A 22,339-nucleotide genomic window follows, 5' to 3' on the forward strand; every position below is an offset into this window, starting at 1 on the left:
ATGGAATACCACCAATACTCTTATCACAGGAATTGCTTCAGAAATATACACACAAGTCCCATTTGGCACAGCAGAGTTGTATTGAACACAAGATGAGAAACTTGACAAAATAGAAGCATTTGAGAGAGCAACCGATCTAAGAGAGGAGAAGATGACATGTGCAGAACATCTGTGGAAGATGTGATTGCAAAGGATGCAGTTTATCATTCAATATGCTTTGTTTTTTCTACATCAGTAAAATGAATCTACTTCACGGCAACAATACATTGCATTTTATCAGCCGATTTAAGAGAGAGACAATGGTCTTATGTATAATAATAAAACTCTTCTCCTATCCAAACTGCTACAAAGATATAAAACCCTGCTTCCCTCAGATGCAGAAATTGCAAGCTGTGCCTGTAACAAATTACAGGCAAGATTAGAAAAACACTATGGTTCTGTAATTTAATTCCATGCACAGCCATGGACAAGGCAAGTCTACCATTGTTCTATGTAGTGCAATAACATTAGCTGACTCTATTCAAATTGCTAGTAACCTGAAACAGAAACTTAATTCATCTAAACTTTTGTGGATGCTCTTCTCGTGAGTGAGTCTGATGAACAACTTTCAAGTGAACAAGTTTTCTATAATTATGCTTCAATCTTTCTGTCTGAAACAGGCAAAACAATAGTCTCAGAACGTTGTCCAAAGGTGATTGTAGTTTAGAGGTCAGTTACTTTTGTGAGCCAGTTAGTAAAGGAGTTTGTCCCTTAGTGGTTAGATAATGAGGCACATAATTCAGCCAGCAATGAGTAGCCTCCTCCAGAAGACATTCAAAGAAGGTGCCTCTCAGCTGCAGAGTATTTAATATTTCCAAAATTATCAAGCTGCTGTACATAAGCCTTGCTGCACAGCTATACCATGAGTTTGAGTCACATAGTTTAATTGACATACTATGCCTTCATGAATTCTGCATCAATTATGAGTTGAGGTGGTTCATCACTACTGCTGCAAAAAAACAGAAGTAGAAAGACTCCAGTGAGGTATATTCATTCCAAATAGAATTGTATCAATTCACGCTGGTGGAAATCTCATCCATGAAGGAGATGATAGAGACATAAAATAGAGGTAGAGACCATTCATGGAAAGAATACCTTCCAATAGATGGCTAGGGTGGTATTTCAAGAACAGTCTGCAGTTAGTTTCTGAAGCATGGGAAAGAAATGTCAGTTACTCTCCCAGGGCAATCAGTGTCTTATCCAGTCTGCAGCATTTGAAAAACCTAGCCCATGTCCAGAACTAACTTGTCATGAAAAAGTACTTGAGAAAATAAACTCTTGTCACCGACAAATGAACACTATCAGAGATCTCTACTGGTGTCTTTTAAGACTACTACCTTGTGATATCCTACCAATATCAAATGAGTTTGATATTGTCCAACTTTCTGGACTGGTTTCAACCAAAAGCTTGCAACAAAGATCACCTACCCAGCAGTTGCCTATGTATCTACTGTGGATGCCAAACAAGCTGCCATGGCCACAGTCTATACTACAGTGCTGGAATGTAAAGTAATGTCAGAAGCTCTATGCTGTTGCTCAGCAAGTGAAATTGAGCTCTGCAATGAACTGGGTATCAATGTGATTCACCTGGGTGGTTTTCACATCCTGTGCTGTTTTATTGCATGTAGTGGGAATTTTTTGGGAGAGGCAGGATCATTAGATCTTCTTGTTGATTCGGAGTCATATCCAGCTTGTACTGCAGATCAAATGCTTGCTGGTAAGCAAAACAACCGTGCTGTGTTGTGGCTTATCTTCAGTATTGGAGGTTCTGAGTGCTTCGAAATATTATTCATTTGTTAAATGGGATGAATCTGGTGGAGGCATTCATGTAGTTCTAGCATTTGTCAGGCAACTTTTGGCTAACACACAAAAGTGTTTAAATCTGAAGACACTAAGTCCTTACAACATATTATTAAAGAGACTGATGATACTGTAACTCAGCATATACTAACGTAAGTAAAAATTGTATTTATTTTACAATGTATCAAAACTATTTTAAAATACACTGACAACTGTCCTAAGGGAGCAGCAAAATAGTTTGCCTTGATAAAAGTGCTTTGCCTCTAAAGATCAAACACAATTGTATGAAAAACTTAGAGAAGTTGATTAAGAGAGTGTGGTTGCCTCTTAGAGACAGTCCTTAATTCAGGTTTCTGAATGCCACCAGCTTAATATGCTGTATCATCCAAAAATATCTTTAAAGTTGCTATGATGTCAGAGATTGGCAATCCAGCCCCTGTTTCTAGGATAGTCATTTTTAATCTAGCAGACCTCAGCACTGACCGCAAAACACTATCATCTAGTTCCCATACAGTGGCATATGTGAGATGGAGATGGTGGAGTCAGTCTAATTCCTAGTGGCTGGCAGTTTGTGGGAGCTAAATAACTAGGAGAGTCTCAGGTTGCTAGTAACAGTCCATGCACAACTGGTATGCTTTGGCTGGTTAGTGTAGCTTGTCTTCAAACTGAGAGTGAGCTGTGGGGTTAAAAAAAGAGTGTGCCCCCCCCCATTTATCAAACTGACTAGCATTGGAAAGGGGCAAAAACGTGTGTATGTGTGGGGGTGGGGGAAGAGGAATGACCAGGCTAATCCACATGAAATCGAGTCTCTGTCCTATATTTTGTCATTCTTCACGGCTAGCTCTAGCCCTGGAGCACAATATGCTGACAATTTAGCTGTATGCAGCTAGACAAGTTAGCCGCAAGGGCGTGCTGAAGAGAGATGCAGAATGAGGAGCCGGATGGGAGGTGTGATGCTGGGCTTTTCCCGCTTGGCGATACTCTGGGCTGGGAAGGATGGACGCTATTCGGGCGAGACCCCTGTATAAGAAAATTCCCGGCTGACATTTTAAAAGGGTTTCGGGATTGAGGGTTTAATGGGGGAACGTGTTTTCCCCATATAAGCAATGAGTAGAAAGGGTCGCAGCAAAGGCTCTGCGCCATGAGGCTGGTGTCTGTGGCCGGCCGGATCCCAGTTGCTTGCACATCTGAGTGCAGCATATAAGAGGAGGCGGGAGTGTGTGAGAGAGCGAGCCTGGATCCAGGATCCTGCCGGCGGGGCACCGGGAGCATGGGGAACAGGGCGGCGGGGGGCATGTACCGGAGCCATGTCCCTGTGTGCCAGTGAGATCCCGGGGTTAGCAGGGTGGGTGATTGGGGATAGGGCGGGAATCCTGTCCTGGGCACGCTGATAAGGCGGTGTGAGTGGCATCCTGCCGGGTGATTTAGGATGGGGGCGGGGTAGGCTTGGATGGGAATCGCCTGTACGGGTGAGACTAGGGAGATCCTTGGTTTGTTTGGGTGTGCTGGGGAGTGAGGGTGGGGTGTTATGTACTGTGAATGTGTGTGTGTGTGTGTGTGGGGGGGGTCCTGCCGAGGCGATTCAGGGGGGAAGCCCCTGAGGAACAGCGGTGTGGGGTGTAGGGAGGCTGCAGGGTGGACTGATGTTTGGGGGCGGGGGAAGGGTGGCACGATCTTTGCTGGGCTCTTAGCTCGGCGCGCTGGGAACTCTCTGCGGGGCGAGTGGAGGAAAGAAGGCTGCTTTGTGCGTGTGCCTGATGCAGTGTCACAGCAGCTGGGGGGTGGTGGGTGGGCGGGGACTTTGGGGGTAGGGGGATCGTGTAAGTCTCCTGCCATTGCCCGGCTCAGCCTGATCCCCCCCGCCCCTTTACTGAAGGCGAGCAAAAAAGCGAAACCTGCTGCCAGCTCCAGCCCAGGAGGCGCTGATTTTTTTCCCTGCGGGGGGGAAACAAAGCCCTGATTTCCGGTCACTCTGCTGTCGTGTCGCGTCCCTCCCCCCATCTCCCGGTTCTCAGGGGTGCAGAAGAAGGTTGCTGACAGCTCCTGGGGCGAGGGGGGAGGAGCAGCCCTTTGTTCCCATCGGCTTTGGGGAGCAGGAGGGAAGCCCAGGAATGGAAATGTACAAGGACTCGCTGCAGTGACAGCTCCCCGGGTGCTGTGTGCCTGGCGGGGGGAAAGGGGGGCGAGCAGAGGACCAAATGACTGTGAGGAAGGGAGGCAGCAGCAGCAGTAGCCGGTACCGAGAGAGGAAGCGGCTGAGCCCTGCCGCTCCCTGGCTGGAGCTGCGAGCAGCGGGCAGCCGCTCCCCCGGCTAGCCGGGCTGCGATGGCATCCGCCGCTGGCCTTCAGGATGGCCCCCGGCCCTAGAGCAGTCGGCCGGCCGGCGGGGAGCCCCCCGGGGAGCCGGCTCACCATCGTGGCGGCTCTGTGTCTGTTGCATGGGGGGCTGTGGCGCTCCGGCGGCCGCTCGCCGGGACTGATGAGTGACTGCAGCCCGGCCCGGAGGAAGATCTGCCGGGGGAGGCGGAGGAGGATGGCGGCGGCGGGGCCGGTGTGTAAGTGTCCCCGGACCCGGTTGCCCGTGGGGGGAGCCAGTGCCTTGTGTGTCTTTGTCCTTTGCTGGCTCTACATCTTCCCCGTGTACCGGCTGCCCGACGAGAAGGAGGTCGTGCAGGGGGTGCTGCTGCAGCAGGGCAAGGCGTGGAGGAGCAACCAGACCGCAGTCACCGGCTTCAGGTACCCAACCTCCCTGCCCCATGCCCGGGGGCAGCCAGGGACAGGCGGAGCAGAGAGCAGCGGGCTCCGTGTCCAGCCCCGCGCCCCTGAAATAGCCGAACTTTATTTATTACACTCAAATATACCCCTCCCCCCCCGAGTTCAGATACAAAAACGTAGCGTCTTTAACTAGTGGGGGCTGGCTAGACCCTTCTGCTGTGAAAAGTTTTTTTTGGGGGGGGCTGGTGGTTTGGTTCCTTTGGGATCCTGTGTGGGCAGTGGGGGAGGGCTAAAGGACTAACCATGTTTCTTTTTTTATACAAATAAAACCAACACCGAGGTGTCTCCCGGGAAAGCGCAACGGGCGCTCTCACTTCTCTGGCTGTTGCGGGCTTGGCTGTACCCCGGGATCATGCCACGCTCCAATGATGCCTTTTGGCCCCTAACAAAGAAAAAGACCCTCATACTCCCCTGGCTTGTTGATTTTCCAAGGTGTGCCTGAGACACCCGAATGTGTTTCCGGGTATTCGAAGGGGACATCTGTAAGCGTTGAGCAACTCCCCCAATTTTGGAATCAAAGCTGCAAGGAGACCTTTCCTGTGCACTTTATTATGCAAAACATGTGGAGAGTCTGCTAGGTTTTTTTTTTTTTTTGTTCATATCTGTGCATCTCCAGAACCCCGTCTAATCAAAGTGTACATTTCACCTTCTCCAGCTGCAACGGGAAAGGGGAATGCTGCAGTTAGCACTCATTGAAGGACCAGGTTCCTGCTACTCAGGGGATTTTCCAATGAGTCTGGTTTGAAACTAGGTACAAGGTGGGTCTGCGGTGCCTTGAAAACCGCTCCCATCCATTAATTAATCATATGATCTTTGGGAATATATAGCCTGACTTCTTTCTCTTCTCCCTCTTCCATCCATCTCCTAGAGGTGCTGGAACAATTTGTATAGTGGGGGTGCTGGGAGCCATTTAACCAAACTGTAAACCCCATATATGATGGAAACCACTTCAAGCCAGAAGGTGCAGCAGCACCCCCAGCATCACTAGTTCCAGCACCTATGCCCCCCATCATCTGGCTTTCTTCCTCTCATCTTAGTAGCAAATGGAAGGTAAGAGGGAGTAGCAGTCAATTTCCCTCCAAAATTCCCTCTTTCTGTAATGAGTGCCAGAACAAATCATGTTTGAATGTCAAGTAACTCTTTTCAGTATACTGAATTGTTTTTTATGACATAATCCTTGCAGTGCTTAATTTGTAATGAAAGAGATGCCTGGGCTCAAGCAATTAGGTGCAGGGGCTTAAGCAATTTTTATTTTTTACTTTCATAACTGATGTGGCAAGGCCAGAGATGCCAGGGCTATGAACTGCCGAGCCCTGGCAATCCCTGGCACAAATTAAGCACTGCATCCTTGAATGATTTTTTGATGTTATCTGACTTTCTGAAACCTTATACTGGAGCCAGTCTAGGATGCAATTACTTTAGGTCCTATCTGCCGCAATAACAAAATCTTTACCGATCATTTAATTCCTTAAAATCAGATTCTGATCCTCTGAGGCTTTCAGGGACTATAGCCAATCTCGGGTGATATAAGGGGGTATATGTTAATATCAGTTCACTGGCTAGGGATGACAGGAGCTCCTTCTTTAATGCAGAGCTAGCAATTACAGCCAAGCAGCTGCAGAGGATTTTGTCCCATGCTATTGAAGGGAGAATAAATTAGAAAATGCTTCAGTCTGCAACAAACAATGCTAATCTTTCCAGATGCAGGTTCCTCTTTATCCCCTCTATTCTACAGGCTTCCAGTTCCTTGTTTGGGTGACTATTTTTTGAGGAGTGCCTGGACAGGTGATGTGGGAAATAATTTGCTATATGACTTTTCAGTTTTATAAACCAACACCTGGTTTGATGACAGCGTTGGTGCTACAACTTTCAAATTTAACCTTAATATTTAGCCATTTCCCTCAGAGTGTTTATAGACACCAGCTTTTGGTGGCTCCTCCACTTACTCCAGTTAGTCCTAAGCATACTGATGATCTCAAAGTTGTTTCTTTGAAAGGAAGAAACTCGCCAAATAACAGAAGTTGTTGCTTCTGGAGACAGAAAGCTAATGGGGATGTTTGCATTGGAAATTATAAATAGAAAAATATACCAAAATAGTTAAGTGATTGTGCCACAGAAAATGAAAGTTTACATTTTTCCTGTGTGCATTTGCTCCTGTCAATTTGGTGACAGGGTATCATGTTAAAACCATGACAGGTAATTTGTCTGTATTGTGAAAGCATTAACTAAAATAAGGAGGCCTTTGTTTTACATGGAAACTCAAGAATCATTCAGTTTTATATTTAGGGGAAGGTGTGCTTAGAGCCCCTCATTTCAATTCTTACTGGAAACAAAATGAGATTATGAATAAAAGTCTCCTTTGCTCTTGACTGGGGGTAGCAGGAAGTGAGGCAGATTGAGTAATTAACTGATGCCACAGATGTCTTCTGGGACTATCTGGGAATTGAACCTAGATCTCTTATGTCATTGTCCAAAGCCTTAGCCACTAAACTACCCTCTGTGTGCCATGTTCCCAAAGCACTTGATGCATGATCTGGCTCTTTCCTCAACACAGCCCCCTCCTTGTGCAAATAATCTGTACTGCATATACACTCATGGAACTACTCCCATCAGGACTACTTGCCTGTATGAGGTTTTGCAGAATCAGTTCCCAACTGAGAATTTACCTCTTATAAATACAGAAGTGTCACTCTTGTGGGACTCAGTATTTTGGCTCCCTATCTGTGTTGTCCCACTGGCTTTCAATTGGGCTACATGCATAAATAAGGATTGCTCATGCCAGTAGTAATAGTTGCAGGGCAGGCCTTTGAACTGGTACATTGAGATGACTACATATTTTAGGCACATATTTTAGGCTTTATGTTGCAAACCTCACCTAGATGAGTAATCTTTACATGCACATCAGCAGTAATACCCTTCATTATTAAAGTATAATTGTTTATTGAGATTGGGTCTGATCCGGCATTCCTTATTTAGACACATTTTCTTTTGAAGTCAATGGGAGTTTGATCTCGTTAAGAAGAGCCGAATAGCTGCCTAGCATTACCATCATTCTTGCAGTTTAAAGACATTAGTGACTGAGAATAGCTAATGTGATTGCCATGGAACAATCTCTGTTGATCTCTGACAAATCGTGAGTAACTTTCAGTCAGTCAAGTGGAAAACTGTTTACTCTTGTACTTCTCAGATTATATAGCGGCAAAAATCCTATTTATAGGTATGAGACAAAGTCATTACACAGTCACTAATTAATAATGACTCATCTTTTTCCTGTGGGGTTTAATATTACATCCCACTTGTTTTGTGGCTTGTTCAGTTTTTTTAAGGGCTCAGTCCTGCAGTCCTTATTTAGGCAAAACTCCTACTAACTATGGTAATCCTCCAAACTGCTTCCTTTGTTATTACTTAGGTAAACAAAATAAAAGAATACATTTTCCTTTCTCTTGTTTTTGTAGGATTATTTCACTTAAAGTTATTGCAAATAATTAAAAGATCTATTCCCACATTTGATCTGCTCCTGAGGACAAAACTATTGCTAATACTCAGCATCACTAAGCATCTAAAAATCCAAAGTGCTATGTATAGTTATAGGCAGGGCTGGTAGCACCACCTATTGTTAAAGTTGCCAGACATTCTGCTTCATTCAGTTCACACGATGTAGCTATTTGGGGGATCAATCAGGATTGTGCAGTGAAGAAGGCTGTTGCCTATAGGAACCCTGTTTCATTTGTGGCAGAAGTTGGAAGGTTTGTAGTGAATGAGGCAGGGGACTGCAGAAAGAGAAATGATGCTCTGGAGAGATGAAATTGTTTCTTGCCTCTTCACAATTCTTATGTGATGCTGGGCAAGTCACTTAAACCATGTGGTTTTCACATGTGGTTATTAATGTTCATCATTTTCTGGGTGCCTGACACGATATGCCAGGGCCTGGTTTGCAGAAGTGCTGAGCACACAGAGTTGCATCTGAAGTCAATCAGAGCTTTTAATTGAATGTATAAAGTACTCTGAAAAATCAGATCCTAGGCATGTCAGATTGGGCATCCAAAGTAGTGGAAACTTTTGACCTTAATCTTTCTTGCCTCAGTCCTGGTCTACGCTAGGAATTTACTTTGGTATAGCTTCGTCTGTTAGGCGTGTGAAAAATACCTAACCCCCGGTATAAACAGCACTAGGTCAATGGAAGAATTCTTCAGTTCACAGCTTGGGGAGGTGGATTACCTACACTGATGGGAGTGATTCTCCCATTGGCATAGGTAGGTCTACACTGTAGCATTTTAAGTGTGGACATACTCAAAGTTACCTATTTTGCAGATGGGGAATACCACCTTCCCTTCCTCACCTCCCAGGCAAGTTAAAATAAATTCAATATTTGTGAAGCACTCAGATACTATAGTGATGAGCGCCACAGGAGAGCGCATGAGGAGATTAATAATTTTATCTTCAGAGCAGGGTTTGAATAGTGTGCAATCAATAAAGTCTGTGGATACATGCTGAACGAGGAAAAAACAAAATATAGAACAGCTGGTAATTCAGTTAGCACCATCCATACTGTGCAATGAATGAGGCAGGGGTCCTGGGGGAAAAATAGTATGTGATCATAGATATAACTTGCAGTAAATCTTTCTACATTCCATTTTTTTAAATTAAATATAGTATTTAAAGCAACATTCTCTTTTTAGTGTGCAGTACAAATGTTAACATCAGATCAGTGAAGATTCTCTTTAACCCCATCTGCCAACATTTGTCCTTCAGGCTTCATCTAGACTACTAACTTATATCGGTATAACTACATAGCCCAGTGGTGAGGAAGATGCACACCCCTGAGTGACTCAGTTATACTGACCTAACTCCCAGTATAGGCAGTGCTATGTCGATGGAAGGGCTTCTCCCATCAACATAACTACAGGCTCTCCAGGAGGTGTATTACTTACACTGACAGGAGAAGCCCTCCTGTTGGTACAGGTAGTGTCTTCGTAGAATATTAGGGTTGGAAGGGACCTCAGGAGGTCATCTAGTTCAAACCCCTGCTCAAAGCAGGACCAACTCCAATTAAATCATCCCAGCTCGGGTTTTGTCAAGCCGAGCCTTTAAAACCTCTAAGGATGGAGATTCCACCACCTCCCTAGGTAACCCATTCCAGTGCTTCACCACCCTCCTAGTGAAATAGTCTTTCCTAATATCCAACCTAAACTTCACCCACTGCAACTTTAGACCATTGCTCCTTGTTCTGTCATCTGCACCACTGAGAACAGCCTAGCTCCATCCTCTTTGAAACCCCCCTTCAGGTAGTTGCTCTCAAATCCCACCCCCGTTCTTCTTTTCTGCAGACTAAATAACCCCAGTTCCTTCAGCCTCTCCTCATAAGCCATGTGCCCCATCCCCCTAATCATTTTCATTGTCCTCCGTGGGACTCCCTCCAATTTGTCCACATCTCTCCTGTAGTTTGTGTGTGTGTGTGTGGGGGGGGGTGCAAAACTGGACGCAATACTCCAGGTATGGCCTGACCAGTGCCGAATAGAAGGGAATAATCACTTCCCTCAATCTGCTGGCAATGATCCTACTAATCAATATGCCGTTGGCCTTCTTGGCAATGAGGGCACACTGCTGACTCATATCCAGCTTCTTGTCCACTGTAATCACCAGGTCCTTTTCTGCAGAACTGCTGCTTAGTGAATCGGTCCCCAGCCTGTAGCGATGCATGGGATTCTTCTGTCCTAAGTGCAGGACTCTGCACTTGTCCTTGTTGAATCTCATCAGATTTCTTTTGGCCCAATCCTCCAATTTGTCTAGGTCACCCTGGACCCTATCCCTACCCTTCAGCATATCTACGTCTCTCCACATCTTAGTGTCATCTGAGAACTTGCTGAGGATGCAATCCATCCCATCATCCAGATCATTGATAAAGAGGTTGAACAAAACCGGCCCCAGGACCAACCCCTGGGGCACTCCGCTTGATACTGGCTGCCAACTAGACATTGAGCCGTTGATCATGACAATCTGGCCAGCTTTCTATCCACCTTATAGTCCATTCATCCAATCCATACTTTTTTAATTTGCTCGCAAGAGTATTGTGGGAGACCGAATCAAAAGCTTTGCTAAAGTCAAGATTGAAACACTACAGTGGTGCAATCTTCCTTTTACCTCTGCAGCCCTCTGTCACAGAAAGCTGACATTGACACTGCACTGGTGCAGCCTGACTCAAAAAGCCAGATTTGCCCTTTTCACTGGGAAATGTTTGCCCCAACGGTGACAAGATCTGTGGATCAGTCTCGTTAGCCACTTGCAGATCCAGCAGCGATAACTGTCTATCACCCTCAAACTATGAGGAATCACTGACCAGAGTCAGCTCCTGGTAGAAGTGGAGGAAGCACGTGCCTGGGGTGGCACATGCTAAGGTGCGGCATTCGGTCCATTCTTGGGGCGGCACAGTCCAGGCGGCTTTTTTTTCCCTTCTTTTTTTTGCTTGGGGCTGCAAAAATGGTAGAGCCGGTCCTGTTGCCAACTATAGTGACACAGCTGCATCAGCACAGCATTTTAAGCGTAGACAACCCTTAGATGCAGTCTATGCTAGTGTGAAAGTAGAATGAATTATATTGTAAAAATAGAATGGATTAAAGAAATGCTGTATGTTCCTTTAAGCAAAAATAAGAAATGTTGAAATACAGTTGTCAGGAAGAGAAACATTAAGGTACGAAACAATGGGTCCACTTAAGCTAGTGGTGGAACATGAACAGGAGATAGCAATAGTGAGAAAGGAAATAACATATGCATATCTAGCCCTGTAAACGTATCAGATTCTGCTTCCTTTTGTTATCTTGTTAAATTTGCGCCCTTTTATCTGTATAAATAAGATAGTTTGAGTCTTGCATGGTGCTCACATTATCTGGGTGTATTAGGAAAGCGGTTTGCTAATAAACAAAGTGGTCTGATAAACTGTAAGTCCTGAATCTGACTTTGACACTAGTTGCATGACTGTCACTACTCTGAAGGTGTGTTTCAAGGTAAATGTGAGGTTAAACTGCATGTTGTTCATGTTGATTAGTTAAGTTTAACCAATGATTAAATTTATTTTACAGAGCACTTAATTGTGCTTTTTTTGTGTGAGCAGAGTGGATAAAATGTATTTGAAAGTATTTACAGCTGGAAAATACTAGACTAGGACAGCACTGCTTCAGGGTCTGGTGACAATTCTCTAAATACATACAAATATTCATATTTTGCATTTTCAAAGGGCAAGATCCTGTTAATTTTACTCATCAAATGGGACTACTCGACTGTAAATCCTGTACAATATTTTCTGTTAATATTCACATTTTAAATGAATTGGTTCTGATTGATATTCACAGAAAGTAAATACAAAAAGGGAATGAAAACATAGTCCATAGTATATGTATCAGATATACCAATGAAGATACCTATTATCATGAACAGTATCCTGGCCCAACAGAAGATTGGGTGCTCAGTGATGTGATAGGTCATCTGCATTTGGTGGTAATATTTTTAATCCATTGTGCTAGGCGTGTATGAGCTAAAGTGAAAAGACAGACAAAGGGGGTGAGAAGGGAAAATGAACTACAGAGAGATTTACTGGCTTATGCAAGGTCACAGGAAGAACTGCAACAGGGCCAGGAACTGAACCCAGGACTTTCAAGTTCCAGTCCACAGCTGTAACCATCCTTCCTATCTGCTCCCTTAGTAGTATTTCCTTTGATTCTATATGTTCCTATACATGGCTCACATACAATAAACGAACTTTAATTCTAAAATCTACTTTTGCTGTTTTGCAATATCACTTTTCTTTAGATTTGTGAAATATTTAATGCTTTGACAACTATGCTGTCTTCGTTCATGCTAGAATTTGATGGTTGATGTCCTCTGTATGTTTTATAGTGTGTGTGTTTCTCCTTTTTTTCTGCACAGAGACTGCGTGAATCCAGGACTCAGTAATCTGCAAAACAATAATTTGCCATTGATTTCCATGGTGTTGCCATTGATTTCTGTGGTGTTGAATCCAACTCTATTCAGCAGAGACTGAAAGTTGTTATCATCTGATAGCTGTTCAGAGTTAGTGATTTCAGCCTAGTTTCTCTTGGACATGTGATCACACAGAAAGGGCCAGGGATTATGAGTTATCCTTTTGCCTCTAGAATTTATTCCGATACATTAAGGCTCAATCACGTGGGGAAGTTTTTTTGTACTGCTGTAATCTGTGCTGTACTGGTTTTCCAAGCACTAAAAATACTTAATTTTAAACCTTTCTGTGTATCTATTTCTACCTCTCTCTGTATGGTACATACAGATCCTAGGGTATAAAGACGATACTCAAGTTTTTACATAAAATGCATAAGCTAAAATAGTCAAATGTGGGTACATAAAGTTAAATTCATAGTAAGGCACATCTGGAAATCATGACATTATTACTGAACTGCTGAACATCCTGCATCTCCCACAAAGTCAGTAAGAGCTGCAAGTGCTCAGCACCTCTGGAAATTAGGCCACTTTTACTGATGTGCCTAAATTTGGGGTTAGGTTTCTAACTTAAAGCACTCAAGTCTGAGAAATTTAGCCTAAGAACTTGTATGCTGAAAAATGGAGGCAAAATCTGCACAAACAGCTACACTTAGAAAGATCTGAAATGTAACCAGACCTGCCCAGGGCTGCCCAGAGGGGGGGGCAAGAGGGGCAATTTGCCCCAGGCCCCGGGCTCTGCAGGGGCCCCCACTAGAGTTTTTTGGGGCACCTGGAGCGGGGTCCTTCACTCGCTCGGGGGCCCCAGAAAACTCTTGCGGGGCCGGGCCCCAGCGCTTCTGCCGCTCCCGGTCTTCACTGGCGGGGGAGTCCTTCCGCTCCGGGGCGGAAGGACCCCCCGCCATCGCATTATCGCTGAAGCGGGACCTGCCGCCGAAGTGCAACCCGGTCTTCGGTGGTAATTCGCCGGCGGGGGGCCCCGCCGCGGGTCTTCGGGGCACTTCAGCGGCGGGTCCCAGAATGGAAGGGCCCCCTGCCGCCGAACAGGGCCGGCTCTAGACATTTCGCCGCGCGGGGGGCCCCCTGCCGCTTGCTGGTCCCCACGGCTTTGGTTGACCTCCCGCAGGCATGCCTGCGGTCCACCGGAGCTGCCTGCCACTGATGGCCCCAGGCCCCCTGAATCCTCTCGGCGGCCCTGGACCTGCCTTTGCCTCTAGATCAAGTGTGATTTCTGGTCTTCAGGTTAATACTGAAAATACTTTTGTCTCATTTTTTAAAATTGATTAGATGGAAAGTTGTGTCTCTAACTGTGAATTTCCAGACTTGTAAATGCTCTGTTTTTACTAAATGTAACCTTAACTCTGTTTCTGGCTTTTAATTGTTATTTTAAAATAATTATCTTACAGTGCTTTTGTACAAATTATCACTATTACAGATCACAGAGGCCCCTGCTGAGATCAAGGCCCCATTGGGCTAGACTGTTTACAAATGTATAATAAAAAACAATCCTTACCTCAAAGAGTTTACATTATATAACCTGACAAGATAGAGAAAGTTTGGGAGGGGAAAAGGAGCCCTTAAGGTACTTAACCTTAATAAAGATTGTTGTTTGGGAATAAATATGGCAAAGGTTCTGAGCTCCAAGATGACCTGTCCTATTAGCTTTGATCAGAAATGTATTTGGAATGAATAAGGTGGAGGAGGGGTGTAAGGTGCAGGGCTCATCCCTGTGGCGCCTCCTGCTGGTCTCTTCCCAGAATTAGCTCTGCCAGCCTTGGAGCAACCCCTGCAGGCCAGTATCCCGCTGCTGCTTGGGCCTAATGTCCCATCCTGGACTCCAGTACCCCTTTATCTGGGGTGCTACCCCCTGGCAGTACACTCCTCAGTCTCAGGGTTTCCCCTTCCTGGGGTCCCCCCAGCCCCCTATCCCTACCTTGCCTCAGTCATAGGCTACTGCTAGTCACCAACTAACCCCCACTCACTGGGGCAGACTGCAGTGTCAGCCACTCATCATTGGCAAGGTTGGGTCTGGACCCGCTGCCTCTCTCTGCAACCCAGTGCCTCTATGGGGTTTTGGACAAGGTCCTCCAGCCTGGGGAGTCACCAGCCTGGAGCTCCCCAGCCCCTCTGGCCTTTCCCCAGCCTTACCTCACTCTAAGCACCCTGAGCTTCCCAGCAGACAGGCCCCCCCCACTCTTACTGAAGGCAGAGGGAGACTGTGTGTGCTTCTGGCTCACTGTCCTCTTATAAGGGCCAGCAGGGCCCTTATTAAGCCAGCTACAGCTGTGGCTGCTTCCCAATCAGCCCAGCTTTCAGAGCTGCAGCCCTCTCCAGGGCTGCTTTTACCCCTGCAGCCCTCTTTCAGGGCAGGAGTGGGTGAGCACCCCACTACAAGGGGAAATCTAAAGACTAACAAGGATGTTTAGAATGATTTTCCCCTAATGTCCCTTTCAGGAACAAAGATGTAAAAGGGATGGGAAATCAGATTCTTCTGTACAACATTTGAATTGTCATATGAAGTAGTGCTGTACACAGGTTGTGGTAAAAATGATTTACCTCTTTATCTCCCTTTCTCACAGAGTCATCAGTTACCTCCAAAGCCCTGCAGCTACTGCTAACTGCTCAGTATATCTGTCGCTGTCCATTCCTTAAATGTCAGATTGCCGTTTATCAGACTGTCAAGAAAAAACACAAACTTTTGCTTTAGATAGCAGTTAGATAAAGTCTACTTACCAGGACTTGTATATTCCACGATGCACAGTGAGCTCTAATTTAAAAGTCGTGTAACTTCTCACTTGCACCTATTTAAAGGAATGCTAGGAAAGCAGATCAGGTGCTTCCCTCATTTCCTGAAAGAAGTCTCTCGTGCCTATTTTTGCCATGCCTAGCATGCCCATCATTGTAGTCATTGAGGAACTGCTCTCTAGTCCTCTACAAGATTAATAAAAACAAACCACAAAATCCTTTTTATCAGTACAGATATCTTAGGAAAAAATGGAGTGTTACCTTGACCAAATTTCAACTCTAGTAATTGCATTCAGTCTGATTAAATGCGTCCTGAAGTTTCAGTTAGAAATTATATTCTGCTGCACTCCCAGTCCTAAATTGTTACATAATGTCACTGTGTGCTCTGTGGATTACACCCCTGAACTAGATGATGGAGTAATCTTTGTATATCCTTAACCTCACTCACAGAAGTACCTCAAGATTTGAGACTGGAAAGCATTTAAGCAGATGCTTTACGTATTTTCCTGAGATGGGTACTTTCCTGAACCAGGGACTAAAGATTAAAGTTTATTTCCTATTCCATGTTTTTAACATGGGAACAGCTGCTGGTCAGGCTAGGTGATGCTAGAAGTCCATCTGAGAAAGAGGAGGTCGTTTCTGAATAAATGTTTGCTTGCTTAGCATTCCTATATTATGATTTGCTGCTAGTTCCTAAACTGCCTTTCAGGCCAGGAACTGGAAGGGGATGGTTAGTCAGATCAGGAGGCAGAGAAGTACTGGCAAGCAGCTATGGCAAGGATAAGAAGGGGGCCACTGGCCTTGAGAGCTGAGTGGAGATTATGAAGTTCAACTTTTGGGAGAAGTAATGGTGGCTTCTTTCAACACCTGTGGGTGTGTGGAATTCCATTTTGTTTGGAGGGAGAGAAAGTGGAACTGGGGGCTTGGTTTGGCCCACTGTAAACACCATCCACAAAATTTGAAGAGGGGGCCAGATTCTCTCCGTGAGTTTTAGGCCCCCGCCCCCAAATCCACCAGGAGTGGAGATACAGCGGCAGTTAAATCCCACAAGCCCTGCCCCTTGGCGTGAGGGATGGAGCTGGTTGGTAAAGGCTCAAAAGCAGGTGGGGCCGGGCCTATGAAGGGCAGGAGAGGACAAGTCAAGTGAGCTGGGAGATGTCAGCACCTTGCCCAGACGGTGGAGCTCCAGCCAGATTGTAAAGCTGCTTACTTCTAGCAGTGCAACAATCTAGCCACCCACCTTCTCCTGTTGTCCATTCCACTTCTTGCGCAGTTGCCCCCCTTCAGCTCCTAGGTGCATGAAAAGTATCCCGTGAAACTATAATTTGTCATATGTGTAAATCATCACAACATATATGTTGTGTACATAATATGTCCTCATAAGAAGTCTTTATTATCATGAAAAGGTCTGATGGCTACTTTATAACCAGCAAATTAGAGGATATTTTAATGAAGATATTACAGTATAATACTGTGTGTGTGTGTGTGTGTGTGCGATAAACCATCTCAGTTTTATTCTTAAGAAATGTAGGTTTCAATATCCCAAACTCTTGATAACATGCATAAGTTGTTCCTAAGTGGTTTATTCATCCAAAAACTGAGTTCTGGTAAACCTGAAACTATTTATTAACTTGATGCAAATATGCCAAATAATTTTGGCCATTCCCCTCCCCTCTCCCCAGGACTTTGGCACCATTTACGACATGGCTGGAGGAGTCACTTAGATATTTAACAAAAGTCGACCATTTAAAAAATTGTTAGGGGGAGACTAGGAACCAGTGCCACATTTGGCTTTATAAACACAAGGTAATAGAATAATTTTAGTCTTACGTACATGGCCACATCATGCAATTGATCTCCATGTTGATTTCTCCATTGAAATCAGTGGGGAGTTCTATATAAAGCTAGATGATTATTAACAATAATCTTTTATGCAGTGCCATAAATTTACATTCTGCCTGACAGGAAGTGAGACATGTTCCTCGTCCTGAAGAGCTTGCAGTTTAAGAAGATAGATAGCAACGTACGGCCCCAGTACACACATTAGCAGCTCTGAATGATAGAGTTATTTTGCCCTTCATTTCTCATCTGGTTTTAGTACAGTTTTTATCATAGAGAAATACTTGGGCTTTCTGTTAATGGCTTGTTGTGCTCTCTAGAAGAATGATGCAAAGAGCTGTGGGTTTGCACAGGCTTTAATTGTTTGGGGTCAGAGATGCAATCCCATGCTCTGGGCGTCCCAAAGCTTCTGATTGCCAGGTGCTGGGACTGGATAACAGGAAATGGATCATACAACTGACCTGTTCTGTTCATTCGCTCTGGAGCACCTGGCATTGGCCACTGTCAGAAGACAGGAAACTGGGCTAGATCGACCACTGGTCTGACCCAGTATGGCCATTATATTCTTAATGAGCTATCCTTCCACTGCTGTCACAGCCTGGAGGCCCTAATTGCTCACTGGTAAATCTGTAACTGTCCTGTTTCTGCTGCTGCTTTTGGGGCATGTTATCTGCTTAAATAGGGGCATGTGCAGATCTTCTGTTTAAAACACAGGACTCTCAGCCAGGAATAGATTTCTTGTGTGGCTCTGTTACATTCTTTGTGCCTCATTTTCCCCCATCTGTAAAATGGAGATGATAATACATATGGGAAATTTATTAATGTTTGTAAAGCACATTCAAATCCTTGGAGGAAAAATATTGACTCATCCTCCTCCCCACAAATCAAATGGCTGCATAGTCCTATACAATATAGACTTTGCTGGATTCAGTATTCAAAAGCATCTAAATCCCATTTTCAAAAGGCTCTAAGTTACTGAAGTGCTTTGGAAAAAATTACCCATCTTTAAACATACAGACAAACAGACATATTGAAGCATAAGCTTTTGTGGGTGAATATCCACTTCGTCAGATGCATGTACCCACCAAAGCTCATGTTCCAATACATCTGTTAGTCTACAAGGTGCCACAGGACTCTTTGTCACTTTTTACAGATCCAGACTAACACAGCTACCCCTTTGATACTTTAAACATACAGTTGTTCCTTGTGCCACCATCAACCTCTCTTAAAGGCCTGGGGTTCCCACTAGAATGGTTTAGCATTAGCTTTAAAGGGTATTGCTATGAAAAGACCTTTATGTTGAGTCCATGAAATAAGTAAACACCTGCTCCATCTGCTCCTTGGGGCCATCTTTTCCCCTAGCACCCCTGGACCCAGAACTGTGCAGGGGAGACTCTCCCGCCACTCCATCTAGGGTACTAAGACCAATTAATGTCCCCCTCTCCGCCCTCACCCCCCAGCAATGTGGCCTTGAGAAAAAACTAGAGGAGCCAGCCATGAACTGAAGGCAGTAAAAGCAGTCACAGGAAAAGCTAAAGCAGGCACCAAAAGACACTAAAGTCAGAGACTTGTCAAGTTTGGACAGGATTTTCTTTGCCGTTTGTTGATTGGCTGTCCAGCCCCCTCCCTCACAATATCTTCACCCTAGCTTCCCACCACACCTGTCCCACTTGTGGCTAGAGGATGGGGACTGAGGAGACCTAGGGTCTATTCCTGCCTTTGCTACTGGCCTGCTGGGTGACCTTGGGTAAGACTCAGTTTCCCCATCCATATAATAGGATTAATGATACTAACCTCCTTTGGGAAGTGCTTTGAGATCTACTGATGAAAAGTGCCGTATTATTGTTATTTATTTATTACCCATCTCTTCTTCCCTGCCCTGCTCCCCTGACCCCTTCCTATCAGTGACCCCACTCTCTTCACTATTCTTTCTGCTTAGTCTATCCACTCCTAACTGAAACCTCCCATGCCCACACTCTTCAGGGCACTAATGTGACATTTGCCACCATCAGCTTGTTTATTCTGTTTGTGTGTTCTACTCTTCCCCCACCCTATGTCTGTCTTGTCTGTTGGATTGTAAGCTCTTCAGGGTATGAACTATCTACTACTGTGTGTTGTGCAGGGCCAAGCACAATGGGTGGTATTCTTGGTTGGTGTCTAGTCACTTCTGAATAAACATAATTGATGATAATCTACCCGGCCAACAAGAACAACCTCAGGAAGCCAGTAAAAAGATGGGATGGAGCAGAAAGCTGAGAGCAGTAACCCAGACTCAGCTGGGTCAGCCACCATCCCTTGCAAAATATTCTCTGTAATTTACAAAGCCTGAGTAAACCCCACTGTGTACTGTAGAACATAAACAAATGTCACTAGTCCTCCAGATACCACATAGCCTTTTGTCACTATTGGCAAGGGCTCCAAATCCTATTGGCTGTCTCCTGCTTGTGCAACATATAACTCTTCTGTGTAAATGTTAGTATAAAAGGCAAGAGAGAGAGTGCCTCAGAGTGGTGGTGACAGCAATATATGGGATTGGGTGTAGAAGCTAAAAGCACCAGACAATGGTGCAAAGTGCAAAGATTTAGTGGGTCAGAGAAGAGCTAGAAATGTGGGGTGAAGATGTAGGGTTTGTCTACACTTACCAGGGGATCGACAAGTGATGATCGATGCATTGGCAGTCGATTTAGCAGGTCTAGTGAAGACCTGCTAAATCGACTGCAGATTGTGTAACTTGCAAACCTCCTGGTTGTAGTGCTTGGTCCCATCTAGTGGCACTGAGACCACTGAGAGAGAGAGAAAGAGACTAATGAGTTTGCTCTACAGCCTTAGTTAAGAGCCATTTGGCTTTTAGCTCATGTGGTAGAGACTCATGCACTAAGCTCCAGAGACCCCAGGTTCGATCCCGCCTGGCAAGAACTGGGTCTGTCAGTGTTACAATCGCTCTCCCATTGACTCCTGTACTCCACCAGATCAAGAAGAGTAGGGGGAGCATCTCCCGTCGACATCGTGTAGTGTGGATCCCGCGGTAAGTAGATCTAAGCTATGTTGATTTGAATTACGCTATTCACGTAACTCAAATTGTTTAGCTTAAATCAAATTTCCCCTGTAGTGTAGACAAAGCCATAGTTTATTTGTCACAACCCATATTCAGCTGCGTGGGGGAATAAACTGGATGTGCTATGTATGCCAGTTGATGCAAGAGTGCCTAAAGATAGCGAACAGTCATTGGAATATTGTGTCTCGATGGCTCAGTTTAGCCAACATTCTGTGAAAGTGCAAAGATTTAGTGTGTTCTAGTTTGGTAAATACAAATGGGCCCAGCTTCTGATATCATACCAAGGTTGCCTTGGCATTTGATTAATCATCTTACAGGATTTCCTAATTCCACTCCAAAATCATCTTTGGCTTCACTTATTAAACCAGTCACAGTCGGTGAAAGATTTAGATGTGAATTTGCTTAAAATGTAGTCAGAGAGACTCATAAGGGTTCATGTAAGTGTTTAGCTGTTTGTCTGGTTTTTTTGTGTGGGTTTTTTTTGTGCGTCTGTAGAAAATTACACAGGCTGATCTGAATGTAAAATATCATATGCCAGTCTGATAGTTTTCTTATTGGGACAAACTTCTATTCTCATTTTCAGTGGTGTAAATCCAGACTTTTCTATTGAAATCAATGGAATTATCCTTGTTTTATGCCAGCACTGGGGTAATTGAGAGTGGAGTTGGGGCCAGGGTCTGTATTGGTTAGGCCAGTCTGCTATGTAGCAGGACTAGAATTGTGCAGATATTGTTGTTTCCTGTTTACACGGGTTTGTGCAAACCTTTTCTCAGTTTTGGGTCACCTAGACTCAGAGACTTTGAATTTGAGGTTTGAATCAGCTGAAATATTCAGATAAAAATGAAATTAAATCTGCCAAATTTTGATTGCTTCCAAACACCTCTGGGTTTCATGTGCATTCAGCTCAAGCCGTACCTCAACCCATCTGAGCACTGAACTCGCCTAAGGCTTATTAGACCTTGGCAAATCTAGCCTTGAGTTTTGGGTTTGTCACCCAACCTCAAAATCCAGGTTTCCTTTGGTTTGAGACTGAATTATTGTAGCAAGTCTGTGCTGTTCCTAGGTTCCGTTGCTGGCTCTTCTACAGACTTCATGTGACCTTTTGGCTTAACCCATGTGGCTTAGTTTACGCTAGAAAAATTAAACCAATGAAAGGCCCTAGAAAATTTGTAAAACACTTTGCTTCTACACATGAACCACCTCAGTCTACAAATGGCTTACATGTGATATAATAACTGGTTGAAAGAGACTGTCTTTCATCAGGTTTAATAAATGGCTAAAACTTGTTTCATTCTGAACTGTTTTATGCCATTTGACAATGTAAATGAAAACAAGCTTAAAAAATGTTCTATAAGTCCCACAATGCATCAGTGGCCTTGAGAACCCTCCCACAATGCTTTACTTCTGGGATCTAAGCCAGGAATTGTGAGCTAGCTATCCAGAGGGTATTAACAATTAAGGTTGTTTAACTGAATTTGCAATGAACCTGCCTAAAACCTTCCCACCCCTGTCATGTATGCTAGCTGCTACAGATTTAAAGAACAGTACACATTCATGTTGATGGATAGCATCACACCAAATAAATGCAATGTGTTGGCTGAATTTTTGTCACTCAAATAAATGCTTTTTAAAAATCATTTCCCTATTTGTGCCAGGTACATAATAAAATTTGGGCAAATGATTCACAACAATTTTATTTGATTTTTGCTTCTGTTTGTGATCATTAATTATTCAGAAACAGATCACAAATTTCTCAAGTGTGTGTGTGTGTTGCTTGAAATTTTACTCATCTTTCTGAAAGTTAATCCTAGTATGGACTATTAGTTACACTCTGTACCAAAATGGGAATGAATGAAATATCATATTATTGTCTAAATAGATGAGGAGTGGGAAAGTAGGGTTCCTAAATACTTTCCAGTATCTTTTAAAAAAAGTCTATTGACACCATTTTTTAAAATTTCATTCAAAATGAAAACTTTTGAGCATTTTGGATTCCCCCCACCAAACCTTAAAATGAAGGAGAAAAAAAGCAGAACCAAAACTGAGAGCGAACTCTTCTTTCCTCTTGAATTGTTTTTATGAAAAAAAGGAAGAGTTTTGTGAAATTTCATAAATGAA

The 22,339-nt window shown here is 44.3% G+C and overlaps 1 protein-coding gene across 1 annotated transcript in view; it reads left to right on the forward strand.

Annotated features, from left to right (window-relative positions):
* The first annotated feature begins 4,189 nt into the window (after positions 1 to 4,189).
* ST8SIA1 (ST8 alpha-N-acetyl-neuraminide alpha-2,8-sialyltransferase 1) overlaps positions 4,190 to 22,339 on the forward strand; it is a 187,863-nt gene continuing 169,713 nt past the window's right edge. Inside the window, exon 1 of the mRNA XM_050969133.1 lies at positions 4,190 to 4,575. Coding sequence (XP_050825090.1) covers positions 4,190 to 4,575 — 386 coding nt within the window. The remainder of the gene's footprint in view (positions 4,576 to 22,339) is intronic.

Source organism: Gopherus flavomarginatus, chromosome 1 (genome assembly GCF_025201925.1).
Source record: "Gopherus flavomarginatus isolate rGopFla2 chromosome 1, rGopFla2.mat.asm, whole genome shotgun sequence".
Lineage (NCBI taxonomy): Eukaryota > Metazoa > Chordata > Testudines > Testudinidae > Gopherus > Gopherus flavomarginatus.